A 16,844-nucleotide genomic window follows, 5' to 3' on the forward strand; every position below is an offset into this window, starting at 1 on the left:
CGGAACGCTTCCACTGTGCTTTGGGAGCCTCAATTTCTTTCAGATCCTTCCCGGGTGTTTTCCCCAGGGTCGCAGGCATCCATCTCTTGTGACGCTACTCTGGCTTACAGTTCTCTTTCAACAGCCTTGAAGAAAGAACAGAAGTCGGAAACTGTAATATAAACAGGGTTGCTTCTTCTTAGACAAGCTGGCAGTGGGCTCCTCTAGTCACCCAGCATACCTCCAAAGAGTCAGAAGGTATCCTTAAGCAGAGTCCTCTTCAGCTCCGCCCGGAAACACCACAGTCCCTGGAGCGCAGGCGCCCCACGGCCCCGCCCCCCATTTCAAAGGCTCGGTCCCTATTGGCCCAGAGGCCGGGGATGGAGCGCCCTGGTCTCGGAACCAGGGAGATCATGTGATTCTCGGGGGCGGGGCTGCGCCGGCCGCTTCCCAGCCAGGCTGAAAGGGCTCGGGAAGCTAGCTGGCCTTGTTGGCCCTTTAATCGCACACTGGATGCCCTGGCCCCAGCTACCCTCGCCCAGCCGCGCAAAGAAGGATGCTCCTGGCTCTCGTCGGCCTCCCAGGTTTGCTTTCCTTCTTTTCCCGAAGGTGGGCCCTTAGGTTCACCGTCCGAAGCCTGCGGCCGCAGGGAAAGCCAAACCCCGAGTGTCCGGAGAGTAACCGGAAGTGCCCTCCCAGGCAGAGGGGCGGCGCCGGCTGCAGCCGGGGTAAGCGCGGGCCGCGGGGCTTGGGAGGGGCATGGCCTGCGAGGCCCAAGGATGTGTGGAGGGGTTCGGCGGGACTGGAGACCCTTCGGCCTCTGCCTGATAGGAGCGGCCTCTGTTCCTCGTGACGGTGCAGGGTCTGGAAACCCCCCTGAGGGCGGACTGAAAGGCAGTCAATGAAAAGTTGAAAGATGATAAGCATAGTACTATGGTTCCTGGAGATAATAATAGTAAACACTGCTGGGCACTTTTCTAAGCGATCTGTATCTTTCACTCTGGGGAAAAAAAACAAGGACGTTGAATGGAGTTTTCCACCCACCGCCCATCCCCATCTTTAAGGCAGAGATCGGTCATGTTTCATCCAGTCTGTATGCAGAGGAATCGGGTTTAATCATCCCATAATTATTATTGGAAACCGGCATTATATACAAGTTTGTCATTTGCACTTATCAACTGTATCTGGAGGTTTATAGTGGTAGAAGAATGGGTTATTGACCTCAGAATTTGAGATAATACACTTAGCAGAGGCGAAAAATTGAAACAAGTAGAACAGGATTCAGGGCTTTATTATGAAGTTAGTCATTACCCAGGACTCTCAATATTTTGTCTAGAGCTCTCTGGGAGAAAACAATGTGAGGAGAGGTGGGAAGAGGTAAGTTATGATTGAAAGATATTGACCAGACTGGGAAGTAAAGGGAACCAATTTTTAGATGTCCAGCGCCAGAAAAATTTTAAATTTCACAAAAATTTTAAATTTCTACATTTTTGACTTTTCCTCCAGGAGAGGGAAGAATTGAGTATCGTTAGTAACTATGGACTGGAGACCTTTTGGAGCCAAAAGGAAGACAGTCTTGAGTCTTTCTTGTTATGGTAAGTAGCATAGCAAACTGTGTTTCTATATACATGGTGGAGTTTTAGGGGACATGTGAGGGGAACTGGAGGAGAACAAGAAGGAATGGGAGAAGACACTTGGAAAGAAGATACATGACCCTTTCTTAACTCCTGAGGTAACCCTGCCTACCAATGTTAGTGTATTTTCTACTTCTTTCCAAGATGCTTATTCACCATAGGCTTTTAATTATTCTTTCATGATTGATTTGCAGCCCACAAAAGACAGTATACTCAATGCAAGCCCTGGAGTCAGAAGATGGATATTTACATCCTGGCTCTGCTATTTACTAGCTGTGAGTTTTCAGTTATTTAACTGCCCTGAGCATCATTTTTCTATCTGTAAGGTACAAACATCCTCATAATACCTATTTTACAATCTTGGAAAGATGAAATGAGATAATCCATGTAATCACTGAAAAATAAATGAGATAATCCCTAGCCTGGGACCTGATAGAGTAAGCATTAATAGATAGTGCTTTAGTTCAGTCGCTCAGTCATGTCCAACTCTTTGCGACCCCATGAATTGCAGCACGCCAGGCCTCCCTGTCCATCACCAACTCCTGGAGTTCACTCAGACTCACGTCCATCCAGTCAGTAATGCCATCCAGCCATCTCATCCTCTGTCGTCCCCTTCTCCTCCTGCCCCCAATCCCTCCCAGCATCAGTTTTTTCCAATGAGTCAACTCTTCGCATGAGGTGGCCAAAGTACTGGAGTTTCAGCTTTAGCATCATTCCTTCCAAAAAAATCCCAGGGCTAATCTCCTTGGATCTCTGCAGTCCAAGGGACTCTCAAGAGTCTTCTCCAATACCACAGTTCAAAAGCATCAGTTCTTTGGCGCTCAGCCTTCTTCATAGTTCAACTCTCACATCCATACATGACCACAGGAAAAACCATAGCTTTGACTAGATGGACCTTAGTCAGCAAAGTACTGTCTCTGCTTTTGAATATGCTGTCTAGGTTGGTCATAACTTTTCTTCCAAGGAGTAAGTGTCTTTTAATTTCATGGCTGCAGTCACCATCTGCAGTGATTTTGGAACCCCCAAAAATAAAGTCTGGCACGGTTTCCACTGTTTCCCCATCTATTGCCCATGAAGTGATGGGACCACATGCCATGATCTTCGTTTTCTGAATGTTGAGCTTTAAGCCAACTTTTTCACTCTCCTCTTTCACTTTCATCAAGAGGCTTTTTAGGTCCTCTTCACTTTCTGCCATAAGGGTGGTGTCATCTGCATATCTGAGGTGATTGATATTTCTCCCAGCAATCTTGATTCCAGCTTGAGTTTCTTCCAGTCCAGCGTTTCTCATGATGTACTCGGCATAGAAGTTAAAGAAGCAGGGTGACAATATACAGCCTTGACGTACTCCTTTTCCTATTTGGAACCAGGCTGTTGTTCCATGTCCAGTTCTAACTGTTGCTTCCTGACCTGCATACAGATTTCTCAAGAGGCAGGTCCGGTGATCTGGTCTTACCATCTCTTTCAGAATTTTCCACAGTTTATTGTGATCCACACAGTCAAAGGCTTTGGCATAGTCAATAAAGCAGAAATAGATGTTTTTCTGGAACTCTCTTGCTTTTTCCATGTGATGTTGGCAATTTGATCTCTGGTTCCTCTGCCTTTTCTAAAACCAGCTTGAACGTCAGGAAGTTCACAGTTCATGTATTGCTGAAGCCTGGCTTGGAGAATTTTGAGCATTACTTTACTAGCATGTGAGATGAGTGCAATTGTGCGGTAGTTTGAGCATTCTTTGGCATTGGCTTTCTTTGGGATTGGAATGAAAACTGACCTTTTCCAGTCCTGTGGCCACTGCTGAGTTTTCCAAATTTGCTGGCATATTGAGTGCAGCACTTTCACATCATCTTTCAGCATTTGAAATAGCTCAACTGGAATTCCATCACCTCTACTAGCTTTGTTCGTCATAATGCTTCCTAAGGCCCACTTGACTTCACATTCCAAGATGTCTGGCTCTAGATTAGTGATCACACCATCGTGATTATCGGTTGTGAAGGTCTTTTTTGTACAGTTCTTCTGTGCATTCTTGCCACCTCTTCTTAATATCTTCTACTTCTGTTAGGTCCATAGCATTTCTGTCCTTTATCGAGCCCATCTTTGCATGAAATGCTCCCTTGGTATCTCTAATTTTCTTGAAGAGATCTCTAGTCTTTCCCATTCTCTTGTTTTCCTCTATTTCTTTGCATTGATCGCTGAAGAAGGCTTTCTTATCTCTTCTTGCTGTTCTTTGGAACTCTGCATTCAGATGCTTATATCTTTCCTTTTCTCCTTTGCTTTTCGCTTCGCTTCTTTTCACAGCTATTTGTAAGGCCTCCCCAGACAGCCATTTTGCTTTTTTGCATTTTTTTTCCATGGGGGATGGTCTTGCTCCCTGTCTCCTGTACAATGTCACGAACCTCATTCCATAGTTCATCAGGCACTCTATCTATCAGATCTAGGCCCTTAAATCTATTTTCACTTCCACTGTATAATCATAAGGGATTTGATTTAGGTCATACCTGAATGGTCTAGCAGTTTTCCCTACTTTCTTCAATTTCAGTCTGAATTTGGTAATAAGCAGTTTATGATCTGAGCCGCAGTCATCTGATCTGTTGACTATATAGACCTCTCCATCTTTGGCTGCAAAGAATATAATCAATCTGATTTCGGTGTTAACCATCTGGTGATGTCCATGAGTAGAGTCTTCTCTTGTGTTGGAAAAGGGTGTTTGCTATGACCAGTGCATTTTCCTGGCAAAACTCTTAGTCTTTGCCCTGCTTCATTCCGCATTCCAAGGCCAATTTTGCCTGTTACTCCAGGTGTTTCTCGACTTCCTACTTTTGCATTCCAGTCCCCTCTAATGAAAAGGACATCTTTTTTGGGTGTTAGTTCTAAAAGGTCTTGTAGGTCTTCATAGAACTGTTCAACTTCAGCTTCTTCAGTGTTACTGGTTGGGGCATAGACTTGGATTACTGCGATATTGAATGGTTTGCCTTGGAAATGAACAGAGATCATTCTGTCGTTTTTGAGATTGCATCCAAGTGCTGCATTTCGGACTCTTTTGTTGACCATGATGGCTACTCCATTTCTTTGGAGGGATTCCTGCCCGCAGTAGTAGATATAATGGTCATCTGAGTTAAATTCACCCATTCCAGTCCATTTTAGTTCTCTGATTCCTAGAATGTCGACGTTCACTCTTGCCATCTCTTGTTTGACCACTTCCAATTTGCCTTGATTCATGGACCTGACATTCCAGGTTCCTATGCAAGATTGCTCTTTACAGCATCGGATATTGCTTCTATCACCAGTCACATCCACAGCTGGGTATTGTTTTTGCTTTGGCTCCATCCCTTCATTCTTTCTGGAGTTATTTCTCCACTGATCTCCAGTAGCATATTGGGCACCTACTGACCTGGGGAGTTACTCTTATCATTTTGCCTTTTCATACTGTTCATGGGGTTCTCAAGGCAAGAATACTGAAGTGGTTTGCCATTTCCTTCTCCAGTGGACCACATTCTATCAGACCTCTCCACCATGACCCGCCCATCTTGGGTAACCCCACGGGCATGGCTTAGTTTCATTGAGTTAGACAAGGCTGTGGTCCTAGTGTGATTAGATTGACTAGTTTTCTGTGAGTATGGTTTCAGTGTGTCTGCCCTCTGATGCCCTCTTGCAACACCTACCATCTTATTTGGGTTTCTCTTACCTTGGGCATGGGGTATCTCTTTACAGCTGCTCCAGCAAAGCGCAGCCGCTGCTCCTTACCTTGGATGAGGGGTATCTCCTCACTGCCGCCCTTCCTGACCTTCAACGTGGGATAGCTCCGCTCCTTGGACGTGGGGTTGCTCCTCCCGGCCACTACCCCTGGCCTCGGGCGTGGGGTGGCTCCTCCTGGCCACCTCTATCCTGGGACGCAGGGTAGCTCCTCTTGGCCGCCACCCCTGGCCTCGGACAGTTAGTGCTTTATTGACTTTAATCTGCTTGTTGCATACATCCTTTAACTGTAAGGATGGCCTTGGTCTTCTACACTCAGCCTTTCTGCTTGGACTTTTATTGCCAGCCTGGCTGTTCTGTGTACTCCAATCCTAGCCATAGCCATGAAGTGAGAACCAGTCTTTTCCTAGAATGAGATAAGAGAAACCTCTTAGCATAAGGTACTCTGAAGCTAAGACTTGAAGGATATATTCTGGTTTGCCATTTGAAATGGGTAGGGCTGTTAGCCTAGCCTAGATTGCTGCTGAGGCTTAGAGGAGGATGGATGACTCTTTTGGTTCTGATATTCATTCATATTTTTCATTCATTCAACAGACATATTCTACACACTAGGAATATTGCAGTAAACAAAAGACTTAAGTCCTAACCATAATGAAAGTTATATTCTAACAGAGAGAAATAAATGAACAGATATAAAATACCACAAAGTTGGATGATAAGTGCTATGGAGAGAAATAATACATGCTAAGGGGACATAGCTGTTTTAGTTAAAGTTGCCAAGATGTGCCTCTTTTTGAGGAAATGATTTTCAGTCAGAGACTTGAGTCAACTAAAGGAGCTTTTCCTTGGGTGAAAAGCATTCTAGGTAGATGGAGCAAGTGTAAAGATGCTAAGGTGTTATGGGAGGCAGAAAAACTACATTAGGTGGTGCGGTGAGAACCTTAGGTTTTATTGTTAGTGTGGTAGAAACAGTTACATATTTTTCACTAGGGAAGTATCATGATTTACTTTAAATTTTGACAGCCAGACTGTATATTATTTTCTAGATGCTGACATCCATCTGAAAGACTCAAATATGAATAAGAAAATGGTTTCCTTATTTTTAATTTTTTTCCTTAGTGCCCCACAAATTATTGGCTATTTAGGGCAAATATGACACCCTGAACTAATAAAATTAGGGAATATTATAATTCATTTACCAGGCTGTGACCATGCTCAGAATTGTATGTTTATGCTTTTTAACTCTCCTATTGACCTTAACAGTAGTACACATTTTGGAAAACTCCTGGAAAACCAGTGTCTTATAGTAGCTGTTTGTATGACTCCAGAGTTTTACTTAGCTGTGATTCTGAAGTCTTCCTTTTCCTTCTAACATTTCTCCGTAAACGTTTTTTTTCTAGTTTTTGCATAATCCTCATATTAATCATTAACTGGTTGAGTTATAGGAGAAGGCAATGGCACCCCACTCCAGTACTCTTGCCTGGAAAACCCCATGGACAGAGGAGCCTGGTGTGCTGTAGTCCATGGGGTCGCTGAGTTGGACACGACTCAGTGACTTCACTTTCACTTTTCACTTTCATGCGTGGAGAAGGAAATGGCAACCCACTCCAGTGTTCCTGCCTGGAGAATCCCAGGGATGGCGGAGCCTGGTGGGCTGCTGTCTGTGGGGTCGCACAGTCAGACACAACTGAAGCGACTTAGCAGCAGCAGCAGATTATTTCATTTTTTATTATTTAGTTAATTATCTTAATGCATTTTGAACAAGACTGTGCATAAGAGACAGGCACAGGGGATGACCTCAAGAAATGTTAGGGTTTTTGTGACCCTGAAGATGGAATTAAGAAAATAATAGAACCTGCCATTTACTGAGCATCTGTTAATTGAGTACCCAGATCCTGAGCCAGGTCCTTTATTGACAGTATCCTAGTTCTCATGGCAACTCCTTAAGACATGTAATAGTATCCTCCTCATTTTATCAAAAGGGAAATAAAAGGTAAAGGAAGTAACTTACCCAAGTTCTCATAGCTACAAAAGAACATAGTGGGAATTCGAAGCAAAATCTGATTCCAGGGTTTGAACATTCAAATTCAGCTGGCGTAGTATACCAACTCTCAGCTCCCATGTTTTTAAAACACAAGATAAGATACATTTAAATTTTGAAATAATTTCATATTTACAAAAAGTTGTAAAATAATATAAGAATGCTCATACACCCTTCACCCACAGTCCCTAAATGTTAACATTTACTGTATTTGTTTTATGAGTCTGTCTACTTACTTCTCTGTACATACATGTACCTTTGTGTACCTTTTTTTTCCTGAACATTTTGAGAGTAAGTTACAGACATAATGCCTCATCTCAAATGATGAGAGAATTAAGTCCTAAAGTCATAGGTATTTAATGAATTAACTTCTCTCCCATGTAGTGCTACTAGCTATATGCATCTTTGGGAGAATTTAAAAAAATAGTTACTCAAATCATTTTCCATAGATCTTCATTCTTTCCCAGAATGCTAGTTGAAAAAGCCTGTCCTAAATACTTAATTTTTTATTTCCTTAAAACAAGTCTATTCTCTTTTATTATCATGACAGTTATCAAAGTAAGGAAATTAACTTTCATATAATACTATTATCTGATCTTGAGACCTTATTAGAGTTTAGCCAGTTGTTCCACTAATGTCATTTTAGGAAAAGAAAAACAAGTTATTTTTGTTGTCCAAGATCCAATCCACCATCACCCATTTCATTTGTCATGTCTTTATTGTGGAACATATCCTCAGATTTTGCCTTCCATAACTTTGACTTTTTTTTTTTTTTAAAGTTTAAGCCATTTCTTTGGCAGAATTTCCTTCAATTTGGCTTTGTCTAGAGTTTCCTCCTGATGAGATTCAGGTTACAATGTTTAATGTTCTGTTCCTCTCTTTGTGTCATATTAGGAGACAATTTTATATCTTGTTATTGCTGATGTTAACTGATCATTAGTTAAGACAGCATCTTCCAGGTTTCTGTGAAATTACATTTTTTTGTCTTTGTAATTATTAAATGTCTAGTCGGACACGACTGAGCGACTTCTCTTTCACTTTTCACTTTCATGCATTGGAGAAGGAAATGGCAACCCACTCCAGTATTCTTGCCTGGAGAATCCCAGGGACAGCAGAGCCTGGTGGTCTGCCGTCTATGGGGTCGCACAGAGTCGGACATGACTAAAGCAACTTCGCAGCAGCAGCAGTGGGGAGATATATTCTGATTGTGTAAATATCCTGATTCTCATAAAACTTTTCATCCACTGTATTTTTGCCTGAAACAATTATTGCTCTTCTTTTGATGAGACGTGATGTTTTTAATTCCATCATTTCATCTACATTTAATTGTTGGCTTCTTTTTTAATAAAGGAGAAAACTTTCTTTTCTCCTTTACTATTTATTCACTTTTTAAATGAATATGGATTCATCGATTCTTACTGTATTACTAATTTATTACTGTCTGTATTTATTTTGATGTTGTTTGTTCCAGATTTGTGTAGTGGCCGCCCCTTCAGTGAGGCTTCTGGTCCTCTTAGCATATTATCACCACTTTTTGAGCACTTCCTTGTTTTCTGGAACAACAAGATGTTCCGGGTTGATTGTGTACTTTCTAAACCCTGAAATTAGCCATTTCTCCAGTGAGCCCTGGTTCCTTTCCGTGGGAAATGGTGTTTAGAAACCAAAATCTGAGTGCTTGGTATGCTCGTTTACTACTGGGATTTCATTGTTTCTGTGATCTCTCAGCAGACATTAGGAGTCTTAAAAAAAATAATAACATTTCTATTTTTTCTGTGTATACTTCAAACCTTGACTTCCTACTGATACTTCTAATTCCAGTTAAACACTGTAGATACAGAGTTCATTCTAGCCTTTCTCTTTTCTATGTTTCTGACTCCCTTATCTGACAGTGAGACATCTGGTTGCCTTTATATTTACTTATTTTGTCATTCCTAGTCTGTGCATTAAGTAGTGAACCTTTACCAACATGGGGGAAAACTCCTGCTAATTACAGTTCCGTAATTGTTTATAGTTCTTTTTATCTTTAGTTTGAGTTTATATAATTCTAATACTGTATTACAGAATTTTTTGAGTTATTTTCCTCCTGGGTGATTTTACTATTAATTTGAAATACAGACTTCGTTTTTATTTGAATTCTATTTTAATTATTTTCTCCCCTAGCTTTTCTGTTTATTTATTGAATATGTGAAATATAACAGTTTAAAAAGTTAAAATGTGTGTTTTTACAAAAATATATACTAAAGAAGAGTATGACTCTCTTTCCTTCACCGTTTGGTACCAGTTTCACTTTCCTGTCCTTTTGACCCCTTTTCTTCTGCCTTGTAATAACCAAACTTATTAGTTCTGTCTTTTCTAAATTTCTTTTTGACCAAATGAATAGATCCATGTGTAGTTTTTTTAAGTTCTACTTCATTCTTACAGAAAATATAGCATACTTTTTTACACCAGGGCTTTCTAAAATTTACAATTTATCCTGAAAACTGCTCCACATCAGTTCAGAAAAGTTACCTTCATCCTGTTTCACAGCTACAGAGTACCTCATTATATGTGAACATACTTGCTCTGTGCCAGACAATGTCACAGGTGCTAGAGAAACAGCAACAAATGAAATGAACTAAAATCCTTGTCTTTTAAGGGGCTTATGTTCTATGGAGAAAAATAAGACATGAAACGAGAGGAAGGGTGTTGCATGTGTGGGTCATCTGGGATGGAGATGTGTGATAATTTAAAATAGGATGGTCAGTTATGGCCTTATTGAGAATATGACAATTTATCAAAGATTAGAGTGAGATGAGAAAGGAAGCCTTGAAGATCTTGAGGATGAGCACTTTAGCAGGGAGAGACTTATAAGCATAAAGACCTTGAAATGGAAGTGAACTTGGATTGTTTGAACAAAAGCAAGGAGAGCAGGATGACTGGCATGCAATACAAATGAGAAGTGCAGGGAAGTGTGTCAGGGGTAGCTGGGAGTCAGATTTCTTAAGAGCTTGTAGGTTCTAATAGGAGCAGTTTTGTTGGAGCAGTGAAAGCGAGTATTTGCAGTATGTTCCAGAAACCTTGATAAGATTTAAGATAAGAATTAAAGACAATGAACAGATTGATTTCTTTTGAGGAGTTGTGCTGTAAAGAGAAACAAAGAAGTGAAAGTAGCTCGAGGATGAAGTGGTTGAGAGAAGTTTCCTGTTGGTGCTTTTGTTTTAGGAGAGGTAACAGCTAGTTTGCTGATTAGTATGATTTAATAGAAAAGAACAAATTGGTATTGCAGAAGAGAGAGGATAGAATTGCAGGAGTGATGTCCTTGTGGTGAAAAGGGGGTGGAATCCAGTACCCCGACCGACAGATTGTCCTTAGGTTGAGCAAGGGCAGTTTGTCATCCATGGTAACAGAAGGAAAGATGGAGTGCATGACCACACTTGCAAGAGGTTGGTTGTTGTGGTGGGAGCATGTGCAAGTATTTTTTATGTTTTTGTTTTTTTCCATCCTTAGATATTCTCAGTAAAATAGAAAGCACACTCATCAGTTTTTATTCCTTAGGTGACAGAGGAGGGGGTTTGAATATATGAGGTCAAACATGAAATGATCATTGAAAAGAGTTAAGTGTGAAGGATATGGAAAATCCTGTTTCTTCCCCCTCTGTTTCTCTTGTTTCTTCTTTAGTATATCATTGGTAGTTGATAAATACAATAGCTTATTACATTTATCTTTTTCTCCCTTGAATCAGCCCGTTGTTTTCCTTATTGTTAGTCTATATTCCTGTATTTCCTATTGGGCTTGAATCTTTAGCTTATCTATTGGTGTAGCGCTACAGAAGATAGGGCCTGAGTAGAAAGACCTCAGGCAGCTCAGTGATAAAGAATCCGCCTGCCAATGCAGGAAACAAGGGTTCAATCCCTGGGTCAGGAAGATTCCCCTGGAGAAGTAAATAGCAACCCACTCCAGTATTCTTGCCTGAGCAATTGCATGGACAGAGGAGCCTGGTAGGCTGCAGTCCATGGGGTTGCAAAAGAGTTGGACACAACTTAGTGACTAAATGACAACAACAGAAAGACCTCAATGTCTCTCTTGTGTCTGTCTCTCCTTTTTAATCTCCCAGTCATTTGAAGATGTGATTGTCTGTCTTACTGGGGAGGAAGAGCAGAGTGGTTAGACTCTGAGCACAGGGCCCTTTTCAATAATGTTATAAAGGAGAATTATATAATTGTGATCTTTCTGTGTATAAGGACTTCTTTAAGATGCTCAATCTTTGGGTATTTCAATACATGTGCATCCCTCTAAAAACAAGAAAACCTGTTCCATATCCCTTCACTGTACAAAGAAAAGCCTGGCATTAAAGACAGGTTTGAAGCCCAGGCCTTTAGCTACAGTCATTTTTATTTTTGAGCAAGGTTTGTGCTCTTATGATCATATCAAAGCAGAATCTTAGATCTCTTTATCATAATAGTTATTATAAGAGCTAACACAGAATGCTTGCCATGAAATACTGATTAACTTATTATTCAACTCAATGATGTGAGGTAACTCCCATCATTCATCCATTTTATAAATGAAAAAACTAGCTACAGAGTGATTAAGAAACTTGCCAAACATCACATAGCTAGGATGATAGTAAGAAAAACTTTTCTCTCTCTTTACACTGAGAATTCTAATAATCATTAATCATTTTCTTCCAAACGTTCTACAGAAAGGACTGCATAGGTAGTCATAGTCCCTTTTGGGTTGTTTTCCTCAAGAGCAGGCATATTAATTATTAGGTGTCTTGATTACTTAGATGAACCAAGGGGAGAGGAGGAATCCTGGTTTTGAGATCACTTGAGTTGATTAAAGAAACAGTTCCACCTGGTACTTTCCATATATGTGTTGCTGATTTGTTTTAGTTAAGAGAAAACCTTACTGCTGTCAACCCCTGTAAAATGTAGCGCACTTGTGGAATTTGATGCAGAAATTCTGTCTTTTCTACAGCAATTTTAATTTTGAACATTTTAGTTATGGAAATATAAATAATATTTCTTCTTTGTCTCACAGGGTTGTAAATACCACATAAAGAACGAGTGCATGTGATGCTGGAAACTTGTAAAGAGAAACTGCTCATGACTGAAAGGCCTAAGACAGATGTATCTTTCAAGTTCTTATCGAGAAAATGACTATGAAGAAAATGATGGGTCAAGAAGACCAGTGGAAAACTCCCTAGGAGAGAGCCATAGAAAATGTACACTTCAGAAGAGAGATATAATCAGAGAACTCAAAAAAGGAAAATATATCATGTATGCCCTCAGAAGGGTAAAAAGATTTTTATTCATGTGCATGAGATTACTCAAATAGATGATCAGATATACCAGTGCCTTGAATGTGAACAAACCTTTTGTGAAAACTTAGCTCTTATTATGTGTGAGAGAACCCATACTGGGGAGAAACCTTATAGATGTGATATGTGTGAGAAAACCTTCATCCAAAGCTCAGATCTTATTTCACATCAGAGGATCCACAGTTACGAGAAACCTTATAAATGTAGCAAATGTGAGAAGAGCTTTTGGCACCACTTAGCCCTTTCAGGACACCAGAGAACGCATGCAGGTAAAAAATTCTATACATGTGATATCTGTGGCAAGAATTTTGGTCAGAGCTCTGATCTGCTTGTCCACCAGCGAAGCCATACAGGCGAGAAACCGTATCTGTGTAGTGAGTGTGATAAATGCTTCAGCCGAAGTACAAACCTCATAAGGCACAGAAGAACTCACACAGGTGAGAAACCGTTTAAGTGTCTGGAGTGTGAAAAAGCTTTTAGTGGGAAATCCGATCTTATTAGCCACCAGAGAACTCACACTGGTGAAAGACCCTACAAATGTAATAAGTGTGAGAAAAGTTACCGACACCGGTCAGCCTTCATTGTTCATAAAAGAGTACATACTGGGGAGAAGCCCTATAAGTGTGGTGCCTGTGAGAAATGCTTTGGCCAGAAATCCGACCTTATTGTACACCAGAGAGTCCACACAGGTGAGAAGCCGTATAAATGCTTGGAATGTATGAGAAGTTTTACCCGGAGTGCCAACCTCATCAGGCACCAGGCAACTCACACTCACACTTTTAAATGCCTTGAATATGAGAAGAGCTTCAGCTGTAGCTCAGACCTTATTGTGCATCAAAGAATTCACATGGAAGAGAAACCACATCAGTGGTCTGGGTGTGAGAGTGGCTTCCTCTTAGGCATGGACTTCGTTGCCCAACAGAAAATGAGAACTCAGACAGAGGAGCTGCATTATAAATACAGTGTCTGTGATAAAAGCTTTCATCAGAGCTCAGCCCTTCTTCAACATCAGACAATCCACATCGGTGAAAAACCATATATCTGTAATGTGGCTGAGAAAGGTCTTGAGCTCAGCCCTCCCCATGTATCAGAAGCCTCACAGATGTCTTGACCAGACAAGAAGTTGTTATACCATAAAAAAAAAAGGATATATTTACAATGTAAGAGAACTCACTTAAGATGGAGAACTCAAAGCAAATCTCAGACTTTCCTCAGAGCTCAGACTTTATTGGGGACCAGAAAATCTGTAGTTGTAGGAACTTGAGAATTGGTTTGACCAGAGAGCTGTCTTTACAGAACCGTATCAATCACTCCAGTGAGAAAACTTACAGATGCCCTGAGTTTTTGGAAAACCTCAGTCCAAGCTCATGTCTGATCATCCACAAGAGGATTTATATAGGTGGGAAACTTATAAGTTCGGTGAATGTGAGAAAGCTCTCTAGCAGTGCTCACCTCTCCTCATTCCAAGATAATTCAGATCAGAGGATGATATTTTTTTAATGCCCTGTGAAACAGTGCTTCAGACAGTATGCACGCCTCATTGGATGTCAGAAAGCCCCACTGGAAAGAAACCCCAACAGTAGTGAAAAAAGCCTCTTAACGTAACTGTGACTATTACCTATCATAAGAGAAGCCATACAGGTGAAAATTTGTGTATTTGCCTTGAATGTGGCAAAAGCATTAAGTGGAGAGCCTTCTTGGGTTTGCAAACCCCTCCCCCCAAAAAAAATCTGATGAAGGACCTTATGAATTCTCTGAATGAGAAAAACTTCTGTCAATGATCAGTTCTTGTACACCAGGGAACTTGTATAAGTGAAAGACCCTATAAATAACCCTAAGTCTGGGGGAAAAAAATCCTTGCAGGAAATCTCTACCTTATTGGGCCCCAAAGAAACTACTCTGGAGAGCATTTTGTAGACCTCTATAGAGGTCTCACTGTGGACTGTGTACATTTAATAGGTATGAGAACTGTTCTCATAGTTAGTTGACCCCTGTAGTAGAGGTGAATTTTAATGGAGTCGACATGCAAACCATTTTGTTTAGATACCCAGAAACTTGTTCTGGGATGAGCTAGGGCAGGTCAGAGTAGGCCTGATGGGTAACTCAGGTAAAGATGCTTTTCTTTTATCTGAACCACTGAATGATTGCTTTACTTTCAGTTTTTAAAATTTGGAACTTTAATAAAAGAAAGAACTGTAATTGAGATAGAAAATGTGGCATGTGTTACTGTTGGGGAAAGAAGTACATTGACTTTGCCTCTGTTGATTTTCTAATTCTCGGGTAGAATGGGGACTAGTGTGTTGATAACCAGCATGGGAACCTTCTGCTGGTTGTGAAAAGAATTAAACAACTAGGGAATAGTTATCCTAGATCAAAACACTCCCCAGAATTTCCCCTTTGGAGGACCAACCTCCTAAGAAGGCAGAATGCTCAGCATTTTACTTGATGTGAATTGCGGCATACCTTCAGTCCTCGCCCTAAAATGTCTTTTGGATTATTACTGGTATTCCCAATTTCAGCTTTAGAGATTTGTTTGTTATCAACCCAGAAGTGCAAATTCCAGGATGATCATTATGATTTTGCTAGTTGCCATATTTTTGTAACTTCATTTATCATGTTTCTTTCAATGGTAAGATATACTCAGTCAACTCCCTGCAAAGTGTTTAAGGGAAGGCTGACATAAAGACTCAAGTCAGAGTCAGCACAGAGTAAAACGCATACTGATGCGTTATTAATGGAGAAATGACTGATTTTTAAGAATCCTGACTGAAAAGCTGGTAGTGTTTTTTTTCCCCCACTCCATCATCCTGTTTATAGCAAATCCAAGCCTCATGATGATATACCTTTCATTTATTTTGATCTGCCAAGGAAAGAGAATACTCTTTCTGGGGAAAAGTCACCACAATATAAGGTGTACATTTGGCTTGTAAAGTAGGATTCTAAATGCTAGAAGGGAAAAGAAGTTGGCATTCATCAGAGGTTTCAGGATAAGCACTTATCTCCAATTTAGTAAAATTATGATTACCTTTAACATTCTCCAGAAACACTAATTAATCCAGGGATCTATAAATGCATGCTTGTGAGGTTTTTTCCCCCTTCCCTCAGATTAAAAGACCTTTAATAGAAATACTTAAGAGTCCTACAGTATTTGGGACTGTAGACTGGTGAATAAATATTTGCAGTCCTCTGATTTATCTTAGCAGATCCTGAACTCTAGGCAGCATTGGTGTTTGGACTCATGGGGGTGGCCAGCTGCTACACTGCCACCTTGTGTATGGCTCCAAGCTTTGATCCTAATGACAGGTTGGTGACCTTGATAATCTTAGGGTCAGAGGATATAACTCATAGTGATAAGGAATTGGATTCTAGGCTGTTTTTTCTTTCTTTGAGAAAACATCCTGGAAGTTTATTTGATCTGATGTGTTTTAGTAATTTTCATTAGCTCTTACACCATGAAGACTTGCTCAGTGTGATAAAACACACAAGATGTATTTGTTTCTTTTTGGTGAAAATCATGCCTGTCACTAGTACATGTTTGACAGTTGTAATTCTTAAAATAGTATTGGATGTATGGCTTGGTGGTGATGAAAATTAGTCCTTATGGCTACTTGTTGGTCACTAGAACTTGGAGAAAGACACCGTTGTAACTTTGGTGGGGCACTGACCTGCCCCTTTCAACTAATCTTACTGGTAATTGTCTCTAGTCTTTAAGTAAATTAAGGATGGACCATCCCTCAACCAAAACTTTGAGGGTATGAAATAGGTCTGAGGGTTTTTAACCATGGGGGAAAAAGGGTGTTGGTATTACTCATATAGAATAACCTGAGGTTGGAGAGGACCACTTGGGAGCCTGTAACCAAAACTAGAAGGTAACTTCTGGAATGGAGGGAGGTTCTCTTGAGAGAGTGCCAACCTAAATCTACCTCAGGTAAGTAGTTAGAGGAACTTTATCAAGATTTCAGACCAAACAAGACACTTGTATTCAGTCAGTGTATTCCTATGCTTTAATGTTTTTGTTTTCCCTTAATTCTTAAATAAAAACATTGTTCTGAAAACTCCATCTTTGCCTCCATTGTACTAAGAAAAAGCATTTCCCTTACATTTGTGTTACAATAAGGCAGATGTTCAGGAGTCCTTACAGTGTGTACATATATTAAGCCATCATTATGTATACTTTAAATACCTTACATTTTATTTGTCA

General features: G+C 40.5%; 1 protein-coding gene across 1 annotated transcript; it reads left to right on the plus strand.

Annotated features, from left to right (window-relative positions):
• The first annotated feature begins 669 nt into the window (after window positions 1-669).
• ZNF322 (zinc finger protein 322) lies at window positions 670-16,629 on the plus strand. Its single transcript, XM_068960470.1, has 3 exons — window positions 670-707; window positions 1,486-1,574; window positions 12,364-16,629. Exon 3 carries the CDS (start codon window positions 12,546-12,548, stop codon window positions 13,752-13,754), a length of 1,209 nt encoding a protein of 402 aa, XP_068816571.1. The 5' UTR covers window positions 670-707; window positions 1,486-1,574; window positions 12,364-12,545; the 3' UTR covers window positions 13,755-16,629.
• Window positions 16,630-16,844: the final 215 nt, after the last annotated feature.

Source organism: Capricornis sumatraensis, chromosome 22 (genome assembly GCF_032405125.1).
Source record: "Capricornis sumatraensis isolate serow.1 chromosome 22, serow.2, whole genome shotgun sequence".
Taxonomy (NCBI): domain Eukaryota; kingdom Metazoa; phylum Chordata; class Mammalia; order Artiodactyla; family Bovidae; genus Capricornis; species Capricornis sumatraensis.

Excerpts from the sequence above, each read along its gene's own strand:
- ZNF322 (XM_068960470.1), top strand. The coding sequence starts at position 12,546 with ATGTACACTTCAGAAGAGAGATATAATCAGAGAACTCAAAAAAGGAAA.